Here is a 25,744-nt window from a genome sequence, read left to right on the forward strand (position 1 = left end):
TGAGTTGCCCGATGGCGGATACGGCCGACGGGTGACCCGGCGGCGGGAGGGAGTGAAGTTACTTCACTCCCCCCGTCACACGGCTCCATAGAACTGCAGGCAAATATGGACGAGATCGTCCATATTGGCCTGCATGCACAGCCGACGGGGCACCAGCGATGAACGAGCGCGGAGCCGCGCATCGTTCATTGCTGGTGCCTCCACACTGCACGATATGAACGTTATCTTGTTCATTAATGAACGAGATCGTTCATATCTTGCAATCAAATCGCCCAGTGTGTAGGGCCAAGACTTCACACCTATTTATAAACCGATTTATAAACAAATGATGGTACTTCCTCATCTTTGCGGCCCCCTGCTGGAGGCGCTGGTTACGCTACTGACGTATCTTCACTGACTAAATGATAGTAATAAGCTATCAGGGACGTGCAGTCAGGTTAATTATTAACCTGTGATTAATTATTAAAATAATACAAAGAAGATACTTATGACACATATTCTGTGTCTAAAGTATTTTATTTATATTATGTTAATAATTTTTCAGTTTAAATGGCTGTTGAAATGTATTTGTGCGGCACCGAGAACGGTGCCTCCTGCTCTCCATTGTGATCGGCCGAAAGCAGGGGGCGGGCAGGGGGCGGGGACAAGCAGAGGGCTGTAAAAGCCCATTGAAAAAACAAATGGAAGCGGCACCTGTCCAAGTGCCGCTGAACAGCAGGGGCGTGCTTTCAGCGTATCTGAAAGCACGCCCATCACTGTGACAGTGGTAATTTTAGTCCCGTCAGCACCTACTAGCTCCTCCCTTCTCCCATGTCCCATCCCCGCTCCACTCCTCACCTGCCCCCGGCTCACAACCGCCCGGCTCCCGCATGAAAAGCCGCAGCTCACAGCCGCCCGCTGCCGCCAGCCCGGCTCCAGCCCCCCGCCCCACTGAAAGCTCACAACCGCCCGGCTCCCGCATGAAAAGCCGCGGCTCACAGCCACACAGCCGCCCGCCGCCGCCAGCAGCCCGGCTCCTGCCCCACTGACAGCTCAGTCTGGAACTAACGGATGAGAGTGTCAGTGTGGGGACGTGTGTGTGTGTGTAAATGTGGCAGCGTGTGTGTGACTGTGAGTATGTAGATATGTGGCTATATATGTGTGGCTATGTGTGTATAAGTGGTATAATGTGTGTGTGTGTGTGTCTGTTTGTAAATGTGTCTGGGTGTGTATTTTTATATATGTAAGTGTGTGTATGCGTGTACATGTAGCTTTGTGTGTATACCTGAACTGGGCTGAGTGGAGGGGGGGGGGCAATATGATCGTTTTCGCCTTCGGGCGTCTGGTATTAACTTACGCCCCCTGGCCAGCCGCTCACTGCCACCAGCCGCCCGCCGCTCACCCGCAACAAATGGTCAGAAGGACCTCATCGCACCAAAGGACTCCTTATCACCGCCGCTGCCCATGGGTGCCTCCGCCGACCACATTCAGGTAATGTTCCCCTGCTGTCACCCTCTCTCCCTGTCGTTACTGTCCCTGTCTCTACTGTCACTCTCTCTCCCCCTGCTGTCACTGTCATCACACTCTCTCTCTCTCTCCCTGCCGTCACACTCTCTCCCTGCCGTCACTCTCTCTCTCTCCCTGCCGTCACTCTCTCTCTCCCTGCCGTCACTCTCTCTCTCCCTGTCTCTGCTGTCACTCTAGCTGTCCCTGCTGTCACAATTTCGGCTCATTCAGTGTGCTACAATGTGACTGTCGGCTCATTCAGTGTGCTACAATGTGACTGTCGGCTCATTCAGTGTGCTACAATGTGAATGTCGGTTCATTCAGTGTGCTATAATGTGAATTTCGGCTCATTCAGTGTGCTACAATGTGACTGTCGGCTCATTCAGTGTGCTACAATGTTAATTTCAGCTCATTCAGTGTGCTACAATGTTAATGTTGGCTCATTCAGTGTGCTACAATGTGAATTTCGGCTCATTCAGTGTGCTACAATGTGAATTTCGGCTCATTCAGTGTGTTACAATGTGAATTTCGGCTCATTCAGTGTGCTACAATGTGAATTTCGGCTCATTCAGTGTGCTACAATGTGACTGTCGGCTCATTCAGTGTGCTACAATGTTAATTTCAGCTCATTCAGTGTGCTACAATGTTAATGTCGGCTCATTCAATGTACTACAATGTGAATTTCGGCTCATTCAGTGTGCTACAATGTGAATTTCGGCTCATTCAGTGTGCTACAATGTGAATTTCGGCTCATTCAGTAACTTACAATGTGAATTTCGGCTCATTCAGTGTGCTACAATGTTAATGTCGGCTCATTGACTGTGCTACAATGTTAATGTCGGCTCATTCAGTATGCTACAATGTGAATTTCGGCTCATTCAGTGTGCTACAATGTTAATGTCGGCTCATTCAGTGTGCTACAATGTTAATGTCGGCTCATTCAGTGTGCTACAATGTGAATTTTGGCTCATTCAGTGTGATACAATGTGAATTTCGGCTCATTCAGTGTGCTACAATGTGAGTTTCGGCTCATTCAGTGTGCTACAATGTGAATTTTCGGCTCGTACCGTGTGCTATAATGTGAATTTCAGCTCGTACCGTGTGCTATAAGATGAAAGGGGCACCAGTACTAGATAGTATAAGGGGTTCTACTACACTGGACACGCCCCCTATTGGGTGACCACGCCCCCTTTTCTGGAGCGCGCGCGCTGAAATAATTGCATCCTTGACTTTTGCATACTGCCACTTCAAAATTTCCAGTTCGACCACTATATATATATCTATCTATCTATCTATCTATCTATCTATCTATCTATCTATCTATCTATCTATCTATCACAGTGCCTCCCCAGCCAATGACCTCACCGCACGTCACTGTCCTATATAGCCCACAAGCCTTAGTCGCCGCTGTCACATAGCCTGGCCATCTCATGCTGCCTGTCAGGCGTTATTTACTACTACTGTGTTTCCACTTCCCCAATCAATCGATCCGGAGTCAGACCGCCTGCTGCTGTATATATGGCTAATAGCTTTGTCATAGCCACGCCCAACAGTTACCCCGTCCATGTACTCCAAGCGTCTTCAGCTGCCTCCTCCTGAAACAGATAGATCGAGGACCATGTCCCGCTGCATAGCCCCGCCCACAAGACATGTACACCCCGCCCTGTCGCCTGCGGCTCACATAGCCCCGCCCACAGCGGCCGGCACCTATGGGGAGAGACTTCCTCCTCTGAGTGCACATGATGGGGGACGGCGCTGCTGGAGCGGCCGTCTTTTTCCTGTTGTTACCACACGTCACTGCCAGCTCTCCCCGTAGACAGGCTGGTCACAGCGCCACCCAGCTGCCTCCAGCACACGCCCCCCGCCCTCTCGTCCCCTCCTCCCCGCCGTCCTGTGGGTGCAGCAGCCGGGTGAAGCATGGCGGCGGTGGAGAGCAGAGTGTGTGAGACAGAGGACTGCACCAGCGCAGCCAAACTGCAGTGCCCGACCTGCATCAAGCTGGGCATCCAGGGCTCGTACTTCTGCTCGCAGGTACCTGGCACACCGGGCACCCTATACCCATTCCTACCGATCCCTGGCAGCCCATGCTGCTCCATGGAGCTGGCCCCCCACCCCCTCTCACCCTGAGTGCAGCATGCCATGCATGTCTTGGGTGCTGCCTGCAGTGTGTGCTGCTCGCCCTGCCCCTTGTAGTGCCCAGCCAGTGCATGGATGTTGTACCAGGCTTGTTTTCCTACGTTAAATCCTTCCCATACATGTGCTGCAGTACTGCTTCTGGTGTTTCTGCAGGAGCACATCTGTGTACCAATATACAGTAGATAGTGATCAAGTTTATTCGTCTGTGTCCTGCTTAGCATACAGTACTATCTATCTATCTATCTATCTATCTATCTATCTATCTATCTATATCAGGGCCAGCACATTGATAATGGTGGGCTTCTTATCACACTTGTGATATAGCAATTTGGGCTGATGATTCAAGATGACCTGATTCTCCTCCCCTTATTCGCTCGCACTACAGTAGAATGTAGGAATAGGTAATGAATGATCAGCGACCAGGACACCACACCAGCAGCTTTGTAGTTGGGGAATGAATAGGCAAATAATGCCTATTAGCCAGGGAAGATATGTTGCCATTGACTTTGATAGAAAGGGGAAAAAAATGTCAACAGTAACTTTTTAGACTTGTTAGCCATTGGGGAATTTTACAAATCCAGGTTGTGCATGCAAACTTTCCGCACCTTTGCACTTACACAAAAATGGATTGATGTCCCTTGATTTGGTTAAAAATTTGCACACAAAAAAAAAGCCCCCCGCTTTGTGTTTATCCATTTCTGTTATTCCACCTTCTGTTACAGCCTCTTTCATATATTGTGCACTCTAGTGCTTTTCACCCACTTGTATGTGTGTGTGTGTGTATATATATATATATATATATATATATATATATATATATATATATATAAAAAAAAATATTTACTTCGGTGGTGATTGTACATACATATATTTTTGCATAAATGTTGACATTTAGAGACATTAATTCCACCAGTTGATATCCGTTATCTTTTTAAGGGTGAAATATGTACCTGGAGCCCAGTTTTTGGGAAAGCACACATCAGTTTCCTTATATGTGAAGCTTAAACCTATACATTTTGCAATAATGGAGATTGTACTAAATGTGTGAAGGCTACCTAGGTTAAAAAAAAGAAGCCAGATTTGCTACCATCCTGCTTGGGTTTTATAAGACGTGTAAAGTTTTTTTTTTCCGCATCTATATATCTATATTGCGGGTTTTTTCTGATCGTAATCAGATGAGTGTGTTTTCGGTAGACAGCCCTGTTTTTGGGTATTTTGCTACGCCTGCCTTAGGCAGGTGAAACAAATCCCAGATAAGCAGCGCCTCATGCCGGCTTATCGGGGCTAATTGAATAGGCCCCGGTGGGACAGTTACCTGCGATCAATTATCGCAGGTAATTGAATATCCCCCTAAGTATTATATATTCACTGTTGAAACTGCACTGAGGGCCCCTATTTGTTAATTTTTGTTACAGTTGCTATTTTTGGGCTGCATAAGTGTCTAATGCACATTGGGATTCTAAATATATTTATTTCAATTGAATCGGCCCCTTAGGGCTAGTGGGCGCAACACGAAAAATGTTGACTGCTCAAATAGCTGACTTTCACATTTCAGCTGGCCACCTCAGGAGGCCGCAAGCTGAAATGTGTTCCCCCCCCCCCCTGACTATTTTTGGGTCCGAATGGAGCAACAATTGCTCCATTTGGGCACCATCTAGTGGCATACATCGTAAAACAATTGAATTCTCGCCTTAAAATCCAGTGCCCAGTCATACAATTTCCATAGCCAAACATTGGTTCTAGAATGGATAATACTGAGTAACTCAACGGCTCTGTCGTAGGATGCCACCTTTGTAACAAGTCAGTTGCTCAAAATTCTGCCCTACGAGTGCTATTGGAAAGTGAGTACAGGGCCCTACACACAGCGCGAGCTGCCTGACGGCGGATACGGCCGACGGGTAACCCGGTGGGGGGTGGGTTGCAGTGACGGGGTGAATGAAGTTTCGTTACTCCCCCTGTCACCCGGCTCTATAGCAGTGCAGGCAAATGTGGACGAGATCGTCCATATTGGCCTGCATGCACAAGCGACGGGGCACCAGCGATAAACGAGCGCAGGGCTGCGCATCATTCATCGCTTGTGCCTCCACACTGAAAGATATGAACGGTATCTTGTTCATATCTTTCAGTCATATCGCCCTGTGTGTAGGGCCTATAACTTAGCAGAAAAGCAGTATGGGTGGGCTTTATTTGCATACCAACATTGATGTGGACCGCAAATTGCTTTGGTTCACCTTATTTATTTGCAGTTTCTTATACAGTGTAGCAAATTCTGTTGTGCTTAGAATTAGAAACAATGATAAAACAAAACTGGGTAATAACAGACAGTCATAGAGGTAGGAAGGCACTGCTCGCAAGTTTACAATCTATAGGGAACTAGGCATTGATACACAGGGGTCGGTGCTATCTATTGCATAATTGTCCACCAGATTGCAAAGGTTCTCGGTGGGCTGTATGATATGGCCACACAGCAATAATGAACTGGGGTGAGGAGGAAGGGAAAGTGAAGGCAGTGAAGATATGCGTGGACTGTATAGTGGGGATAAGAAAGCTTATTAAGGTTATGCGAGTGGTTCTGGAATTTGATAAGCCTGCCTGAATATGTGAGTTTTCAGGGAACGCTTGAAGGTTTGGAGACAAGTAGAGAGTCTTATTGGTAGGTCATTCCACAGGTCTTGCAATTGTGGCTTGTGCATCAATGGCTCGACCTGGGTTAGGTCGACCACTATTAGTCAACATGGGGAAAAGGTGGACGCAGTGAAATGGTAGACATTGGACAGGTCGAAACATGAAAAGGTCGACATGAATTTTTTTTACTGTTTTCGGTGTCATTTTTTTTTTTAACATGACCAGTAACCCCAATTAGTGCACTGCGTCCTCTTGCATGGCTTGTTGGTTTCTATTCCCAATCGTATTCCACATGGATGGTAAAGTATAGAAAAAAGATAAAAAAAAAAAAAATTGTAAAAAAGCTGTGACGACCATTTTACTGTGTTTGTTTTCCCATGTCGACCTATTGAGTGTCGACCTACCACCCGGATACCCAATCATGCATGGGAGCAAGTAATGAGTGTGGATGAGAGACGTAGATCTTGCGAAGGGGTCGGGAGATATTTTGAGATGAGCAAAGAGATGTACCTAGGTGTAGTTTGGTTAATGGCGTTGTGTGTGAGTAAAAGTGTTTTATATTGAGTATGGTAGAATACAGGTAAACAATGAAGGGACTGACAGAGTGGATCTGCAGACGATGAACGTCTAGCAAGGAAAATCAGCCTCGCAGCTGCATTCCGAATGGCTTTTTCCTATGTGGCCGCCCCCTCGCCCCGCCCTGCACACATAACTCACCATAGATTGTGGGCGGGAGGGTGGGGAACTTCATCTTCTCTCTCCTGGCGGCGGGTGACGGCGCAGTGTGACATCTCACTACACGTCACGCTGCGCTGGGGTACCAGGGGGGAGGAATCCGGGCAGCGTCTGAGCGTCCTGGGGAAGTTTAACACTGTTCCCTCAATCCCCGGGTTTGGAACTTCCAATGCCGGTATTGAATCCCGGATGTTTTTGGGCCTAAATCCCTGGATCCCGCCGATAGGTAGGATTGATTGTCGAGTTCTCAAGAGTGATAGAGATATCAGGTTGGTAACTACTATTGGCTAGTGGAAATATAATTAACTCTGTTTTGGAAATATTAAGTTTGAGGTGATGAGATGACATCAAAGATGAACCAGCAGAAAGGCATTCAGTGACACGGACCAATACAGATAGAGACAAATCTGGGGAGGATAGGTAGATTTGAGTATACAGATGATACTGAAATCCAAAAGAGCTGGTTAGTTTACCAAGAAATGAGGTAAAGATTGAGAAAAGCAGAAGACTTAAGACGAAGGGGTCTGTTGACTCACCATGGATGGAGATAAAGTACCAGCCAGTCAGCTCCTAAGTGTCATTTTTCAAACACTGCCTGTACCATGGCAGTAGAAGCTGATTAACTGGTACTTTATCTCTGTCCACTTTATATTTCTCTAACGTCCTAAGTGGATGCTGGGGACTCCGTAAGGACCATGGGGATTAGCGGCTCCGCAGGAGACTGGGCACAACTACAAAGAAAGCTTTAGACTACTGGTGTGCACTGGCTCCTCCCACTAAGACCCTCCTTCAGACCTCAGTTAGATTCTTGTGCCCGGCCGAGCTGGATGCACACTAGGGGCTCTCCTGAGCACCTAGAAAGAAAGTATATTTAGGTTTTTTATTTTCAGTGAGATCTGCTGGCAACAGACTCACTGCAGCGAGGGACTAAGGGGAGAAGAAGCGAACCTACCTAACAGGTGGTAGTTTGGGCTTCTTAGGCTACTGGACACCATTAGCTCCAGAGGGATCGAGCGCAGGACCCGACCTTGGTGTTCGTTCCCGTAGCCGCGCCACCGTCCCCCTTACAGAGCCAGAAGCACGAAGGAGGTCCGGAAAATCGGCGGCAGAAGACTTCAGTCTTCACCAAGGTAGCGCACAGCACTGCAGCTGTGCGCCATTGCTCCTCATGTACACCTCATACTTCGGTCACTGATGGGTGCAGGGCGCCCTGAGGGTAATAGATAACACCTTGGCTGGCAAAATATACATCATATATAGTCCCAGGGGCTATATAGATGTAAAATTACCCCTGCCAGTATAACAGAAAAAGCGGGAGAAAGTCCGCCGAAAAGGGGGCGGGGCTTCTCCCTCAGCACACTGGCGCCATTTTTCCCTCACAGTTCCGCTGGAAGGAAGCTCCCTGGCTCTCCCCTGCAGTCTGTGAAAACTACAGAAGGGTAAAAAAGAGAGGGGAGGCACTAAATTTAGGCGCAGTATAGGTATGTATATATATAGAAGTCCAAAATGACACAGCGGCACTCGAGGATTTTTTCGTGCAGTAAATGAAGTTATATTTCAAAAGAAATTACAAGTAGCCAACGTTTCGGGGCTTACATGCCCCTTTGTCAAGGTGTATAACGTGAGTGTGTGGATGAGCTTACCTTATATCCCCGTGGAGTTAATCGCGGTGCAGGTGTGAGAACGGAGCAATCGTACTTCCGGTCGCGGCTGTGTGACGTCAATCGTGTAGTGCCGGTTTCTATGGTGACCGTGACGCCAGTAGCTACAGCTATCCCTGTGCAGTGAGTGAGTGAAGGGCCGCGTTGCTATGACAACCAAGACGCTTGTGCCTCGGTGTTCAGACCAGTGCCTCATTTGCCCACCGTGCTGTTAGAAAGGAAGAAAAATTATAAGTGCGCATAGTGTACTGTCTGTTTACCTGGGGACCACTACTCTACCATGGGGCTCGATGGGTATCAGGTGCAGAGGGATAGATAAATCTGTCAGGACCTGGTGGATGCCGGGATGCTCTATATGTGTCAGCCCGTGCAATTATGATTTAATACAGACTGTAGAGAATGGCAACAAATGTCTCCTGTCTGTTGTACTGACCCAAAATACCAATCACAGAAGGGATGTGGGTTTGGATGCCTTAAATAGAAAAATGCTTCCACCAGGTGCTGTCAGCTACAAATGTGTGGGTGAAATGACCCTAAAACGGAGCTGTCAGTTGATATCCGTAATGTGGGATGAATCCGACCCACTGGGCAGACCTGGGGTCTCGATCTGAGTTATATGAAAATGTTCCATGAGAATTTTTCATTCAGCCCTCCTGGGCTAATAGTGCCCAGTTCGAAAATCCATTTGGATTCAACGTGCAACAGTCTCCGATCCCTGTCTCCTCCTCTGATGCTTCGGGGTACGTGATCTATGATCAGATGTCTCAAGTCATTCAGGGAGTGGCCCTTTAGGGCGAAGTGCCTTGCGACGGGTTGTTCAGATGGTTTGCCTAATAGGGCCTGCTTGATCGCGGACCTATGGAGGGCCATCCTCTCTCTGAGCGTCCTGATGGATTTGCCCACATACATTAGGTGACACGGGCATGTGAGAATATACACTATATGTGTCGTGGTGCATGTTACCACGTGTCTGATCTGGTAGGACTTCTCTTTGTGCGGATGCTTGAACGAAGACCCTGTGATCATATTGTTGCAAGTGGTGCATTTAGGGCACTTATAACACCCTGGGGCCTTTAAGAATAAAGTGGAAGGTCGTTGTAGTTCTCTTTGGAACCCCGTGATGTCTGAATGCACAATGATGTCTCTAATGCTTTTGCCTCTGGTGAAGCATAACATCGGGCGTCTCTCTTTAAACGTGGGGAGTTTCGCATCAGAGGCTACTATGGGCCACAGCGCTCTGGCCGCCCTCTGAATGACTGGGCTGGCAGTGCTGAACTGATTCACGAACGGTATAACAGCCTGATTCTTGCGTTCAGTAGGTTTTAATAATGCTTCCCTCGGTATCGCCATTATCTCGGTCTTCTGTGCCTGGAGCTTTTGATAATTGTAACCCCGTTGGATGAATTTGTCAATCAGGGCATCCAGCTCACGGTCCAAAGTAGAGCGGTCACTAATGATCCTGGAGGCCCTGATCATCTGAGACCTAGGTAACCCCTCCTTCAGTGGTCTAGGATGGTGACTATTGGCCCTTAGTAGAACGTTCTTATCTGTAGGTTTTGTAAACAGGCTGGTGCTTAAAGTACCTTCATCGATTGTTATCCTAACGTCCAGGTAGTTCACCGATTCACTGCTTATATTGTACGTGTATTTGATAGTGGAGGGTCTACTGTTGGTTTCCTCTATCAGTTGTTCGAATCGCGTTCTGTCACCGGTCCAGAGTAGGAACAGGTCGTCAATATATCTGACGAATAACAGGATATTTTTCGCTACGTCCTGGTTATCAAAAAATACATTCTGTTCTTCCTGGAACATGAAGACATTAGCGAATGATGGGGAGACATTGCTCCCCATCGCACAGCCTGTTCGTTGTTGGAAAAAGGTGCCGTTAAACATGAAGTAATTCCTCTTTAGGGTGAAGGTGAGGAGTTGCATAAAGAGCTCTATGTTGAGAGTGTCCATCTTTTCTTTGATCAGAAAATTTTGCATGGCTAACAGGCCTTCCTGGTGGGGAATGCTTGTGTATAAGCTCTTTACGTCGGCTCTTTTTAGCCGCTAGGGAGTCCATCTTTCAACCCATTTCCACATTCTTGGATGGAATATTGCAGCCCTTGATCGTCAAACACCATAACTACATTAAGGACACCACCAGTCTTCTGGAGCGGATCAATAATATAGGACGGGTCCCCCAAGGGACATGGTTATGTGTGATAGACGTAAAGAGCTTATACACAAGCATTCCCCACCAGGAAGGCCTGTTAGCCATGCAAAATTTTCTGATCAAAGAAAAGATGGACACTCTCAACATAGAGCTCTTTATGCAACTCCTCACCTTCACCCTAAAGAGGAATTACTTCATGTTTAACGGCACCTTTTTCCAACAACGAACAGGCTGTGCGATGGGGAGCAATGTCTCCCCATCATTCGCTAATGTCTTCATGTTCCAGGAAGAACAGAATGTATTTTTTGATAACCAGGACGTAGCGAAAAATATCCTGTTATTCGTCAGATATATTGACGACCTGTTCCTACTCTGGACCGGTGACAGAACGCGATTCGAACAACTGATAGAGGAAACCAACAGTAGACCCTCCACTATCAAATACACGTACAATATAAGCAGTGAATCGGTGAACTACCTGGACGTTAGGATAACAATCGATGAAGGTACTTTAAGCACCAGCCTGTTTACAAAACCTACAGATAAGAACGTTCTACTAAGGGCCAATAGTCACCATCCTAGACCACTGAAGGAGGGGTTACCTAGGTCTCAGATGATCAGGGCCTCCAGGATCATTAGTGACCGCTCTACTTTGGACCGTGAGCTGGATGCCCTGATTGACAAATTCATCCAACGGGGTTACAATTATCAAAAGCTCCAGGCACAGAAGACCGAGATAATGGCGATACCGAGGGAAGCATTATTAAAACCTACTGAACGCAAGAATCAGGCTGTTATACCGTTCGTGAATCAGTTCAGCACTGCCAGCCCAGTCATTCAGAGGGCGGCCAGAGCGCTGTGGCCCATAGTAGCCTCTGATGCGAAACTCCCCACGTTTAAAGAGAGACGCCCGATGTTATGCTTCACCAGAGGCAAAAGCATTAGAGACATCATTGTGCATTCAGACATCACGGGGTTCCAAAGAGAACTACAACGACCTTCCACTTTATTCTTAAAGGCCCCAGGGTGTTATAAGTGCCCTAAATGCACCACTTGCAACAATATGATCACAGGGTCTTCGTTCAAGCATCCGCACAAAGAGAAGTCCTACCAGATCAGACACGTGGTAACATGCACCACGACACATATAGTGTATATTCTCACATGCCCGTGTCACCTAATGTATGTGGGCAAATCCATCAGGACGCTCAGAGAGAGGATGGCCCTCCATAGGTCCGCGATCAAGCAGGCCCTATTAGGCAAACCATCTGAACAACCCGTCGCAAGGCACTTCGCCCTAAAGGGCCACTCCCTGAATGACTTGAGACATCTGATCATAGATCACGTACCCCGAAGCATCAGAGGAGGAGACAGGGATCGGAGACTGTTGCACGTTGAATCCAAATGGATTTTCGAACTGGGCACTATTAGCCCAGGAGGGCTGAATGAAAAATTCTCATGGAACATTTTCATATAACTCAGACCGAGACCCCAGGTCTGCCCAGTGGGTCGGATTCATCCCACATTACGGATATCAACTGACAGCTCCGTTTTAGGGTCATTTCACCCACACATTTGTAGCTGACAGCACCTGGTGGAAGCATTTTTCTATTTAAGGCATCCAAACCCACATCCCTTCTGTGATTGGTATTTTGGGTCAGTACAACAGACAGGAGACATTTGTTGCCATTCTCTACAGTCTGTATTAAATCATAATTGCACGGGCTGACACATATAGAGCATCCCGGCATCCACCAGGTCCTTACAGATTTATCTATCCCTCTGCACCTGATACCCATCGAGCCCCATGGTAGAGTAGTGGTCCCCAGGTAAACAGACAGTACACTATGCGCACTTATAATTTTTCTTCCTTTCTAACAGCACGGTGGGCAAATGAGGCACTGGTCTGAACACCGAGGCACAAGCGTCTTGGTTGTCATAGCAACGCGGCCCTTCACTCACTCACTGCACAGGGATAGCTGTAGCTACTGGCGTCACGGTCACCATAGAAACCGGCACTACACGATTGACGTCACACAGCCGCGACCGGAAGTACGATTGCTCCGTTCTCACACCTGCACCGCGATTAACTCCACGGGGATATAAGGTAAGCTCATCCACACACTCACGTTATACACCTTGACAAAGGGGCATGTAAGCCCCGAAACGTTGGCTACTTGTAATTTCTTTTGAAATATAACTTCATTTACTGCACGAAAAAATCCTCGAGTGCCGCTGTGTCATTTTGGACTTCTGTATTATTTCTTCAGAGGGCACCGGGGTAACTTCAAGCCAGTTGGGAGAGTGCCAGACCGATTTGGGATCCATATGTATATATATATATATATATATATATATATATATATATATATATATATATATATATATATATATATATATATATATATATATATATATGTATATGTAATATATATAAAAAGCAGCTATAGGGAAAACACTCATTGATAGTGGGATCCCAGTGTTATATAGCGCTCTGGTGTGTGCTGGCATACTCTCTCTGTCTCCCCAAAGGGCTTTGTGGGGTCCTGTCCTCTGTCAGAGCATTCCCTGTGTGTTTGCGGTGTGTCGGTACGGCTGTGTCGACATGTTTGATGAGGAGGCTTATGTGGAGGCGGAGCAGATGCCTGTAAATGTGATGTCACCCCCTGCGGGGTCGACACCTGAGTGGATGGTGCTGTGGAAGGAATTACGTGATAGTGTCGACTCCTTACATAAAAGGTTTGACGACATACCTAATGTGGGACAGCCGGCTTCTCAGCCTGTGCCTGCCCAGGCGTCTCAAAAACCATCAGGGGCTCTAAAACTCCCGCTACCTCAGATGGTTGACACAGATGTCGACACGGATACCGACTCCAGTGTCGACGACGATGAGACTAATGTAACTTCCAGTAGGGCCACACGTTACATGATTGAGGCAATGAAAAATGTGTTACACATGTAGCCATGTTAATAATCATACTTCCCAAACAGGGGTAAAATAAGAAAAATAAAGAACCCAAGGTATACCTGTGTATATTCATATAGTATCAGTTGTATAGCAGTACGTGTATCTATCTACGTGTCTGTGGGTATAGTGGTGTTCCTTATGTTAATCTCCATAGAGTTGTGCATAGGGATGAGGTAAAATAGGAAATAAGTCTTGAGTATTGTGGGGGATATTATACTTATTAATTGCTAAATAATAAGACTTTCATTGATTTTGGTCAGTGGATAGTGTACCTATGTATATATCTGTCTAAATCTGTATATATATATATATATAATGGTTTATTGTTCATGGACTGAATAGCCACTCTATAAAATACATATTGTAAGGTACTACCACAGCCTTAATAGGGCACGAGGAACAATGTACAGGGCTCGTGCTGTCGGCGGGAAAAGAGTCAGTACTCACGAGGACAGTACCGCTCTCGTGGCCCCTGGGGCTCCTGTATAAAAGGAGGATCTGTAGCGCTGAACGGGAACTGGTGTGTGCGCCTCCGAGGGAGTAACTTATGCCTCTCCCTGCCCGCCTCATAGAGCTGTGCTGTAAGCATTGGCGGCGCAGCGGAGATGGTGTGAGGGCTCCAGCGAGCGATAGCACACTGAAGCACCAGCGGTGAGCGGCAGAAGACGGGAGCCGCTGAGAGCATCAAGCCGGGGGAGCGGTGACCGGCGCATCGTCAGGTGAGCGGCTGAAGATAGGAGCCGCTGAGAGCATCAAGCCGGGGGAGCGGTGACCGGCGCATCGTCAGGTGAGCGGCTGAAGATAGGAGCCGCTGAGAGCATCAAGCCGGGGGAGCGGTGACCGGCGCATCGTCAGGTGAGCGGCTGAAGATAGGAGCCGCTGAGAGCATCAAGCCGGGGGAGCGGTGACCGGCGCATCGTCAGGTGAGCGGCTGAAGATAGGAGCCGCTGAGAGCATCAAGCCGGGGGAGCGGTGACCGGCGCATCGTCAGGTGAGCGGCTGAAGATAGGAGCCGCTGAGAGCATCAAGCCGGGGGAGCGGTGACCGGCGCATCGTCAGGTGAGCGGCTGAAGATAGGAGCCGCTGAGAGCATCAAGCCGGGGGAGCGGTGACCGGCGCATCGTCAGGTGAGCGGCTGAAGATAGGAGCCGCTGAGAGCAGCAAGCCGGGGGAGCGGTGACCGGCGCATCGTCAGGTGAGCGGCTGAAGATAGGAGCCGCTGAGAGCAGCAAGCCGGGGGAGCAGTGACCGGCGACAGAAGTGTCCGTGATCAGCATATCAGCGGCGGCCGGCAGAGATCCTGGTGAGCAGAGCCCAAGAGCCGGGGAAACAGTAACCAGTGCGGCTGATGATAGCCGTGAAGAAGCGGAGATCCGGGACAGCAGCATCCGTGATCAGCAGAGCAGCAGCGGCAAGCAGAGCGGTGAAGATATTAAGTATCCGCAGAGCAGTATATAGAGTCAGCATATAAGAAGTAAGGACTGATCTACCAAGGAGAGGCTATCTGGGCTATCATCCTCTGATAGTGTGAATGTCAGGAGGCATTCATGGAAGACACCTGAGGTCTGTAACTGTTAATTATTTATCAGCACTCGCCCACTACAAACATTACTCCAGGCACACTATCCTAATATATAGTTACTGGACATGCAATTGACTTTAGTTATCATCTACTCTAAGTTATACTGCTCTGAACTACTTTAACTTTGTACATGGCAAATTCCTACAATTAGCCATAACTAGTGGAGATAACATACCCTCTGTCAGGAAGATAAAGATTTATAATTTTACTAACACTCTTGTTATAATAGGTGCTTAAAACACAGTTATAACTATACCAGCTCAGGAAGATTTAACTACAGCACAAATCAGATTTAAAGCAACTAAATACCACCAGCAAGTCTAGACAGAGATGACACATGCTTGAGTCTTTTATTGCAACTTTATTATAACGCTTGTCTGCTGGATACTTTGTTTAAACCGCAAGAGGAAAGGTTGTATTAGTTTAATGCCTCCTCGTACTCCAGGGATTATTTACCTACAGTTACAACATATTCTCTTAAAACAAGAGTGTTAACAGAAACTGTCACAGCAGAGTGTCAACTGCATTATTTTACAACAAAGAAGACAGGGAGATATTCAAAATACTACTACACTAACTTGGATATAAATATATAATTGATTCTGTACAGACAACAATCAGAAAACTGTTATATATGCATATATAAGTCACCTAATAATCTGAAAGGAAGAAGGATTTAGGATATATAATCTTGGCATTGAGAAGAAGCCACAACTCTAGGTGGACCCTATTTATTTGTCTGACTAGCATGGTATAAATAGATATAGGTGGTTGGTTATGTATATGTATGTCTATGGATATATATATCTATAACTAAAAGTTGTAATCGTACATGAAATATTGTTAACTGCAATGTTATGTACTTTGGTCGGTATATTTAAAGTAATGAATTGTAGGAATGTATATGAAATATTAATTAATGTTTAAATAGTATATTATAGCATTAATATATATATATATTTATTTAATTTCATATGAGTTGTTATGTATATATATATATGTAAACCTTATACGTACTTGAAAATATGGAGTAAAATACTTACCGTCTAATCTTGTGTGATAATTGATAAGGCGATTAACCACGGATCCTTTCCATCAATCTGCAAAACAAAGAGAACGAATGTATGAAGAAGGATTGGGTAAATATTATATTCAGATATAATTCGTTCCATAAATAAATTGTTAGACAGGGTGTTCCCAAGTTTACCCTAACCTAATTCAAAGTTATTGGATAGAAAAAATACTTGGGTGGAGGCACAATATTCTAAGCACTATACATAGGGCGCAATATAGTCAAATAAAACCCCAGTTGATTAGGGTTACACACATTTCTGATGTTACCCCCGGTACCACAAAAAAGGGTATAATGTTTGGAGAGAAAAAACTACCAGTAGCTTTTCCTCCATCTGAAGAGTTAAATGAAGTGTGTGAAGAAGCGTGGGCTTCCCCTGATAAAAAGATGGTAATTTCTAAGAGGTTACTAATGGCGTACCCTTTCCCGCCAGAGGATAGGTCACGCTGGGAAACATCCCCTAGGGTGGATAAGGCGTTCACACGCTTGTCGAAGAAGGTGGCACTACCGTCTCCGGATACGGCCGCCCTGAAGGAATCTGCTGATAAAAAGCAGGAGGCTATCCTGAAATCTATATATACACACACAGGTGTGATACTGAGACCGGCTATAGCTTCAGACTGGATGTGCAGCGCTGCTGCTGCGTGGTCAGATTCCCTGTCAGAAAATATAGATACCCTAGATAGGGACACTATTTTGCTGAACGTAGAGCATATAAAAGACGCACTTTTATACATGAGGGATGCACAGAGGGATATTTGCCGGCTGGCATCCAAAATTAGTGCAATGTCCATTTCTGCCAGGAGAGGGTTATGGACTCGGCAGTGGACAGGTGATGCAGATTCCAAACGACACATGGAAGTTCTGCCTTATAAGGGTGAGGAATTGTTCGGGGATGGTCTCTCGGACCTCATTTCCACAGCAACAGCTGGGAAGTCTACATTTTTGCCCCATGTTCCCTCACAACCAAAGAAAGCACCGTATTATCAGGTACAGTCCTTTTGGCCCAATAGGGGCAAGCGGGTTAAAGGCGCGTCCTTTCTGCCCAGAGGCAGAGATAGAGGGAAAAAGCTGCAACATACAGCCAGTTCCCAGGAGCAAAAGTCCTCCCCCGCTTCCTCAAAGTCCACAGCATGACGCTGGGGCTCCACAGGCAGAGCCAGGTACGGTGGGGGCCCGTCTCAAGCATTTCAGCAAGCAGTGGGCTCGCTCACGGGTGGATCCCTGGATCCTTCAAATAGTATCTCAGGGGTACAAACTGGAATTCGAGACGTCTCCCCCCCCGCCGTTTCCTCAAATCTGCCTTGCCAACCTCTCCCTCAGGCAGGGAGGCAGTGTTACAGGCAATTCAAAAGCTGTATTCACAACAAGTGATAGTAAAGGTGCCCCTACTTCAGCAAGGAAGGGGTTACTATTCCACAATGTTTGTGGTACCGAAACCGGACGGTTCGGTGAGACCCATTTTAAATTTGAAATCCTTGAACACATATATCAAAAAATTCAAGTTGGAATCGCTCAGGGCGGTTATTGCGAGCCTGGACGAGGGAGATTACATGGTATCGCTGGACATCAAGGATGCTTACCTACATGTCCCCATTTACCATCCTCACCAGGAGTACCTCAGGTTTGTGGTACAAGATTGTCATTACCAATTCCAGACGTTGCCGTTCGGTCTCTCCACGGCTCCGAGGGTCTTTACCAAGGTAATGGCGGAAATGACGATACTCCTTCGAAGGAAGGGAGTTTTAATTATCCCGTACTTGGACGATCTCCTGATAAAGGCGAGGTCCAGAGAACAGTTATTGGTAGGGGTAGCACTTTCTAGGGAAGTGCTGCAACAGCACGGCTGGATTCTAAACATTCCAAAGTCGCAGCTGGTCCCTACGACACGCCTGCTGTTCCTAGGGATGGTTCTGGACACAGAACAGAGAAAAGCGTTTCTCCCGGAGGTGAAGGCCAAGGAGCTGTCATCTCTAGTCAGAGGCCTCCTAAAACCAAAACAGGTGTCGGTGCATCACTGCACGCGGATCCTGGGAAAAATGGTAGCTTCCTACGAAGCGATTCCATTCGGCAGGTTTCATGCAAGAACCTTTCAGTGGGACCTGTTGGACAAGTGGTCCGGATCGCATCTTCAGATGCATCGTCTGATAACCCTGTCTCCAAGGACAAGGGTGTCTCTGCTGTGGTGGCTGCAGAGTGCTCATCTTCAAGAGGGCCGCAGATTCGGCATACAGGACTGGGTCCTGGTGACCACGGATGCCAGCCTTCGAGGCTGGGGAGCAGTCACACAGGGAAGAAACTTCCAAGGACTATGGTCAAGTCAGGAGACTTCCCTGCACATAAATATTCTGGAACTAAGGGCCATTTACAATGCCCTAAGTCAGGCAAAACCCCTGCTTCAAAACCAGCCGGTACTGATCAAGTCAGACAACATCACGGCAGTCGCCCATGTAAATCGACAGGGCGGCACGAGAAGCAGGACGGCGATGGCAGAAGCCACAAGGATTCTCCGATGGGCGGAAAATCACGTGTTAGCACTGTCAGCAGTGTTCATTCCGGGAGTGGACAACTGGGAAGCAGACTTCCTCAGCAGGCACGACCTCCACCCGGGAGAGTGGGGACTTCATCCAGAAGTCTTTCAAATGATTGTAAACCAGTGGGAAAAACCACAGGTGGACATGATGGCGTCCCGCCTAAACAAAAAGCTAGAAAAATATTGCGCCAGGTCAAGAGACCCGCAGGCGATAGCTGTGGACGCTCTGGTAACACTGTGGGTGTACCGATCGGTTTATGTGTTCCCTCCTCTTCCTCTCATACCAAAGGTACTGAGGATAATAAGGAGAAGAGGAGTAAGAACTATACTCATTGTTCCGGATTGGCCAAGAAGAGCGTGGTATCCGGAACTTCAAGAAATGATGTCAGAGGACCCATGGCCTCTACCGCTCAGACAGGACCTGCTGCAGCAGGGGCCCTGTCTGTTCCAAGACTTACCGCGGCTGCGTTTGACGGCATGGCGGTTGAACACCGGATCCTGAAGGAAAAGGGCATTCCGGAGGAAGTCATTCCTACGCTGATAAAAGCTAGGAAAGAAGTAACCGCGAACCATTATCACCGCATATGACGAAAATATGTTGCGTGGTGTGAGGCCAGGAAGGCCCCAATGGAAGAATTTCAGCTGGGCCGGTTCCTGCACTTCCTACAGTCAGGGGTGACTATGGGCCTTAAATTGGGTTCCATTAAGGTCCAGATTTCGGCTTTATCGATTTTCTTCCAGAGAGAATTGGCTTCACTACCTGAAGTTCAGACTTTTGTTAAGGGAGTGCTGCATATTCAGCCCCCTTTTGTTCCTCCAGTGGCACCTTGGGATCTCAACGTGGTGTTGGATTTCCTAAAGTCACATTGGTTTGAGCCACTGAAAACCGTGGATTTAAAATAACTCACGTGGAAAGTGGTCATGTTGTTGGCCTTGGCTTCGGCCAGGCGTGTTTCAGAATTGGCGGCTTTGTCATGTAAAAGCCCTTATCTGATTTTCCATATGGATAGGGCAGAATTGAGGACTCGTCCCCAGTTTCTCCCCAAAGTGGTATCGGCTTTTCATCTGAACCAACCTATCGTGGTGCCGGCGGCTACAAATGACTTGGAGGCTTCCAAGTTGTTGGATGTAGTCAGGGCCCTAAAAATTTATGTTTCCAGGACAGCTGGAGTCAGAAAGGCTGACTCGCTCTTTATCCTGTATGCGCCCAACAAGTTGGGTGCACCTGCTTCTAAGCAGACTATTGCTCGCTGGATCTGTAGTACGATTCAGCTTGCACATTCTGCGGCTGGACTGCCGCATCCTAAATCAGTAAAAGCCCATTCCACAAGGAAAGTGGGCTCTTCTTGGGCGGCTGCCCGAGGGGTCTCGGCTTTACAACTTTGCCGAGCTGCAACTTGGTCAGGGGCAAACACGTTTGCAAAATTCTACAAATTTGATACCGTGGCTGAGGAGGACCTTGAGTTCTCTCATTCGGTGCTGCAGAGTTATCCGCACTCTCCCGCCCGTTTGGGAGCTTTGGTATAATCCCCATGGTCCTTACGGAGTCCCCAGCATCCACTTAGGACGTTCGAGAAAATAAGAATTTACTCACCGGTAATTCTATTTTTCATAGTCCGTAGTGGATGCTGGGCGCCCATCCCAAGTGCGGATTGTCTGCAATACTTGTATATAGTTATTGCTTAACTAAAGGGTTATTGTTGAGCTATCTGTTGAGAGGCTCAGTTGTTATCATGCTGTTAACTGGGTATTGTATCACGAGTTATACGGTGTGATTGGTGTGGCTGGTATGAGTCTTACCCGGGATTCAAAATCCTTCCTAATTGTGTCAGCTCTTCCGGGCACAGTATCCTAACTGAGGTCTGGAGGAGGGTCTTAGTGGGAGGAGCCAGTGCACACCAGTAGTCTAAAGCTTTCTTTGTAGTTGTGCCCAGTCTCCTGCGGAGCCGCTAATCCCCATGGTCCTTACGGAGTCCCCAGCATCCACTACGGACTATGAGAAATAGAATTACCGGTGAGTAAATTCTTATTTTCTCCATGGCTTAGTTAATAGACACCTGAGCCTTGCGGTACTCAAATTGAACGAGATAGCGAACAGGAGGTGGATTCAGAGAAGCGGACACTGAAGGAGCAATTAGTTAGGTGGGATAGGAACCAGGAAAGGGCTGTGTCTTGAAGACCTAGGGATTGTAGTGTTTGTATGAGAAGAGAGTGGTCAACAGTGTCAAAAGCAGCAGAGAGATCTAGACATATAAGAAGTGCGTAATGGTATTTAGACTTCGCTGTGACCAGATCATTCACTACTTTAGTCAGTGCTGTCTCTGTGGAGTATTGGGAACGAAAGCCTGACTGAAGTGGGTCCAGTAAGTTCACCTGTTTTTTCTTAATGCACATCAAGGTTTATTTTTTGCTGTCTGGAGATATAGGCCCAGATTTATAAAGCCTTGGAGATAAATTGCACAGTGATAAAGTACCAACCAATCATCTACTGTCATTTTTCAAACACAGCCTGTAAGATGACAGTTAGGAGATGGTTGGTTGGTACTCGATCACTGTGCAATTTGTCACTTTCCAGGGCTTGATACCTTGTAGTAACAAAGTACACCTAGGTGTTCATATACAGTGGAAGTCTAGTGGTGTGCTGTGCAAAAGTATGTTGGCTCAAAGTCCAACTTCCTACTTTTCTCGATCACTTTATTAAAATTAACCCCCCCCCCCAAAAAAAAAAAATTAAAATAAAATAAATTAAATAGATAAAATAAAATACTTCTGCGCTTGGCTTCTTTTATGGTTCAAGGTCATAGTGGAGGCTTTGGGACTGCTTTTATTACTTGGGCAATTGTGTGCAAGGCTTCTTAGAAGATCATCTACAAAGACGTGGTTCTTGCTAAAGTATAGAATGAGATTTAAAAGCAAATTTTGTACTAAATCAAAGATGAGGGTTTATTTGTAGAATGGAGTGAATGCTCCTAAAATGCACATAATGCAGTACATTTACATTTTAAAAATAAGAATCATAAAAAAGATAAATACCAATTTAGAAAGAAATGTCCCCTACTCTGCTCACTGCCTTCTGCAGCTGTTTGATTCTACAAAGCAGTGTGAATTACAGTTTTTAACTCCTATACAAACTAAAGACCCAATATATCTGCAATCTATAGGGGCAGTTCTGCGTTTTGCAGATGATTGCTCCAACAAGTGATCGGGATCGCTAAATCAGATTTGGTAACATGTTTCATTTAAGCAACCAATTGGCCCTGAAGATTTGTAATGTATGGCACCAATTGGCTGTCCATTATGCTGATAGAGCAATTGGGAGACTGCTGTCTCTCTATTGTTGTGGGCAGTGCCTATCGATCTTCTGTGGTGCAAGATCTGGAGGGTCAATGTGGTGGGTCTGGATACTGGAGTATTCAAGCCCCGTCTGCCAATACTGCAGAGTTGTGGCAGCTCTGGTTAGGTTTCACGCTGTTCTACAGGCACAATGGCAGTGTATCCCGTTTCAAAAATGGCACAGCAAGCTTGTTCTTTGCACCATTTTTAAAATTCAAGATGGTTGTGGCCAGCCAATAACGGCTTACTGTGTCGTTGTCCCTCCCCCTTGGGATGGCTACTATTAGCCAGCGCAAGGCACTGGGAGGCAGTCCAACTGTGTAGGAGGAGTGGACGAGCTCTTGGAGATGGAAGACATTGGAGGAAGTCCTAGTGGGACTAGAGGTCAGACTACAGATGCCAGTGGGCCCTTTATGTTCAGGCATGCTAGCACTTGTGGTTCTCCAAGTGCTTGCATGCCAGGGCTACCCTGCTGGTGGGACCTGTAGGCTGCCTGTAAAGATTAATACCAACATACCATGAATGCCGCACACACCTCCACCAGTGGTGCGGGGCAGAACTGTGGCCTGACCAGTTTGAGGCTGGCTAATGTGATTGCAGGGTTGACCCCAAGCTATGCTTACTCTTGCTATAACATTATCAAAACCCCTCCCCCAGTCTGGTTTTGTTTCTAAGAAAATAGGAGGATCCGATGCCATTATTGTCCCCTAGTTTCCAAAACCAGAGTTCAGACTTAGAGATTATTGATTTTGTGGGGGAAGACCCCATGGAATTTATTTTATTTTTATAATCACCTTTTCTTTAGACCCCCATACATCAACAATCGAATGGGGCAATTTTGAGTTTTGCAGATTTTTGGGTAAATAAATCTGCAATGCATCAAGTTCACAGATCAGATTTCAACCAAAAAGTGATTGGTATTGGTAAATCAGGTTGTCCAACATGTTGGATTTCACAGATCAATTGGGGCTGTAGATTGCTAGTGTGTTGTAAAAAAAAATCAGCAGGTTTGCAGACTTTCTGGTAAAGCCTTTCAAGATTGGAAGATCTGTATTTGCTGAAAAAGATCTGCAAATCACTGAAAATATCTGGAATGTATGGGTGCAGATTAGTGATTTTTAACCTACACTAGCAATCTATAGCCCAAGTTGATAAGTGAAATAAAACATGTAGAAAACCTGATTTAACAATTCCAATTGATTTTTGGTTGGAATCTGTGATCTGTGAACCCCATACATTACAGAGTTATTTGCACAATTATCTTTAAAACTCCAAATTGCCCTAACTGATTGATGCTCTGCCCATGATGTACATAGTTTGTGTTGTGGTACAACCCTTTATTTAAATTTTATTGAGGTGAGGGCACTTTCATGATTTGCAGATCCTATCTTTGGATGAAAACAATCTGCAACCTGAAAAAAATCTGTAGTGTATGAGCGCAGATTGGTGGATTTTGAAATCAGATCTGGGAAAAAATATCAGAATCTGCAAAATGCTTTTTTGTGATTGCTGATGTATGGGGGCCTTAACAGATGGTTACAGGTTATCTTAAAAAGGGAATGTGCTTTATTCCCGAAGCATGATGTACTTTTGTACTTGGACAGTATGCAATTGCTACAAAGAGAAATATATAATTTAGCTGGATTTCTAATTGTGCGGATCTTATTTGTATGTATAACGTTGTGTGGATTCTGTTCCATTCTGATGTCCAGCATCGTATGCATAAATGATACTAATATAACCCAGCATGCTAATCGATGGCGATTTGTATTTGTCTGTAGTCCCTCGACATAAAGGCAATTTCTCTAGAATGTGAGATTTTTCACATGCTTCCTAATTTCATCCTGGGAGATGACCGCAAAGATCAGTGGATCAGAGTTCACCATGCAGCTAAAAATAGCTTAGAGAATATTAAAAATACAACATTGCGTGAGTGCTACATACTATATAGGTGTTTTGTTTTGTTTCTATTTTAGGTATTCCTGCAGGTTGCATTTTTCCACAGCCTCGCTGGCCAGTAGCATGCCCACTTCCTGTCTTATATTGACAGGTCACAGTCGCACTACGTCTACCTCTCCTCTCTTACTAGACCTTCACTGGCTCCCCTTCCCTTTCAGAATCCATTTCAAGCTTCTCACACTCTCTTACAAAGCCCTCACCCATCTACATCTCCGATCTTATCTCCCACCCGTCCTCTTCGCTCTGCTAATGCACAACGACTTTCCTGCCTACGGATTACTTCCTCCAAGATTTTTCACGTACTGCTCCAGTTCTCTGGAATTCCCTACCTCTCCCCCTCAGACTCTCCACCTCTCTACAAAACTTCAAACAAGCTCTCAAGACCCACTTCTTCACCAAACCCAGCCAAATCTCATCCTAACCCTCTGTCCACGTTCTCGATGTACCCCATCTGTGTCACCCCTGTCTGTCTAACCCTCCCCTTTAGATTGTAAGCTCTCACGAGCAGGGCCCTCTTCCCTCATGTGCTTATCCTTTGTCTTACTTTAATAATCTTCAACTGTACCACATCCAGCAGTCTTCTGCCACCTGATACTTATTCCAGTGTCATCTGCTGATGTAACTATGTTTCTCATACGTCCTAGAGGATGCTGGGGTCACATCAAGAACCATGGGGTATAGACGGGATCTGCAGGAGACATGGGCACTTTAAGACTTTCAAAGGGTGTGAACTGGCTCCTCCCTTTATGCCCCTCCTCCAGACTCCAGTTTAGAATCTGTGTCCAGTGAGACTGGATGCACTCTGAGAGGAGCTCTACTGAGTTTCTCTGGAAAAGACTTATGTTAGGTTTTTTATTTTCAGGGAGTACTGCTGGCAACAGTCTCCCTGCTTCGTGGGACGTAGGGGAGAGAAGTCAGACCTACTTCTGTGAGTTTAAAGGCTCTGCTTCTTTGGCAACAGGACACCATTAGCTCCTGAGGGTCTGATCGCTAGGTACGCCTAGATGCTCGTTCCCAGAGCCCGCCGTCACCCCCCTTGCAGAGCCAGAAGTCAGAAGACAGGTGAGTAGAAGAAGAAAAGAAGACTTCACTGACTGCTTCTGAGGTACCGCAGCGCGCCATGCTCCCACACACAGCGGCGGTGCAGGGGGATGGGGGAGGCGCCCTGGACAGCATATAAGACCTCTATAAGTAACTGGCAAAGGCGAATGTCCGGACCCCCGCCAATATAAAAATGTATTTGAAAAGAGCGGGTCTGAAGCGTGCCATTATGGGGGCGGAACTTAGCCCTCACAGCACACAGCGCGGCGCCATTTTCTCTACACAAGGCTGCAGAGACGCTGGTCCTTCCTCACACTGCTGCATAAGTATCAGGGTGAAAAACGGGGGGGGGGGGGGGGGGGCACAGTTATTTTGGTGCATTATATGTTAATTATAAAAGCGTTGCAGGTCTGGGGCATTTTCAGTGGTGTTTCAGACCGGGATTGAGCGCTGGGG

At 46.7% G+C, this 25,744-nt stretch overlaps 1 protein-coding gene across 2 annotated transcripts in view; it reads left to right on the forward strand.

Moving 5' to 3' along the window:
* Positions 1-3,221: 3,221 nt before the first annotated feature.
* The window catches only part of METAP1 (methionyl aminopeptidase 1), a 126,809-nt gene continuing 104,286 nt past the window's right edge, over positions 3,222-25,744 (forward strand). For both annotated transcript variants that reach the window (XM_063917742.1, XM_063917752.1), the window contains exon 1: positions 3,222-3,516. In XM_063917742.1, coding sequence (XP_063773812.1) covers positions 3,403-3,516 — 114 coding nt within the window. In that variant the 5' untranslated portion in view covers positions 3,222-3,402. The remainder of the gene's footprint in view (positions 3,517-25,744) is intronic.

The sequence above is a fragment of the Pseudophryne corroboree genome, chromosome 1, assembly GCF_028390025.1.
Source record: "Pseudophryne corroboree isolate aPseCor3 chromosome 1, aPseCor3.hap2, whole genome shotgun sequence".
In the NCBI taxonomy this organism is placed as follows: Eukaryota; Metazoa; Chordata; class Amphibia; order Anura; family Myobatrachidae; genus Pseudophryne; species Pseudophryne corroboree.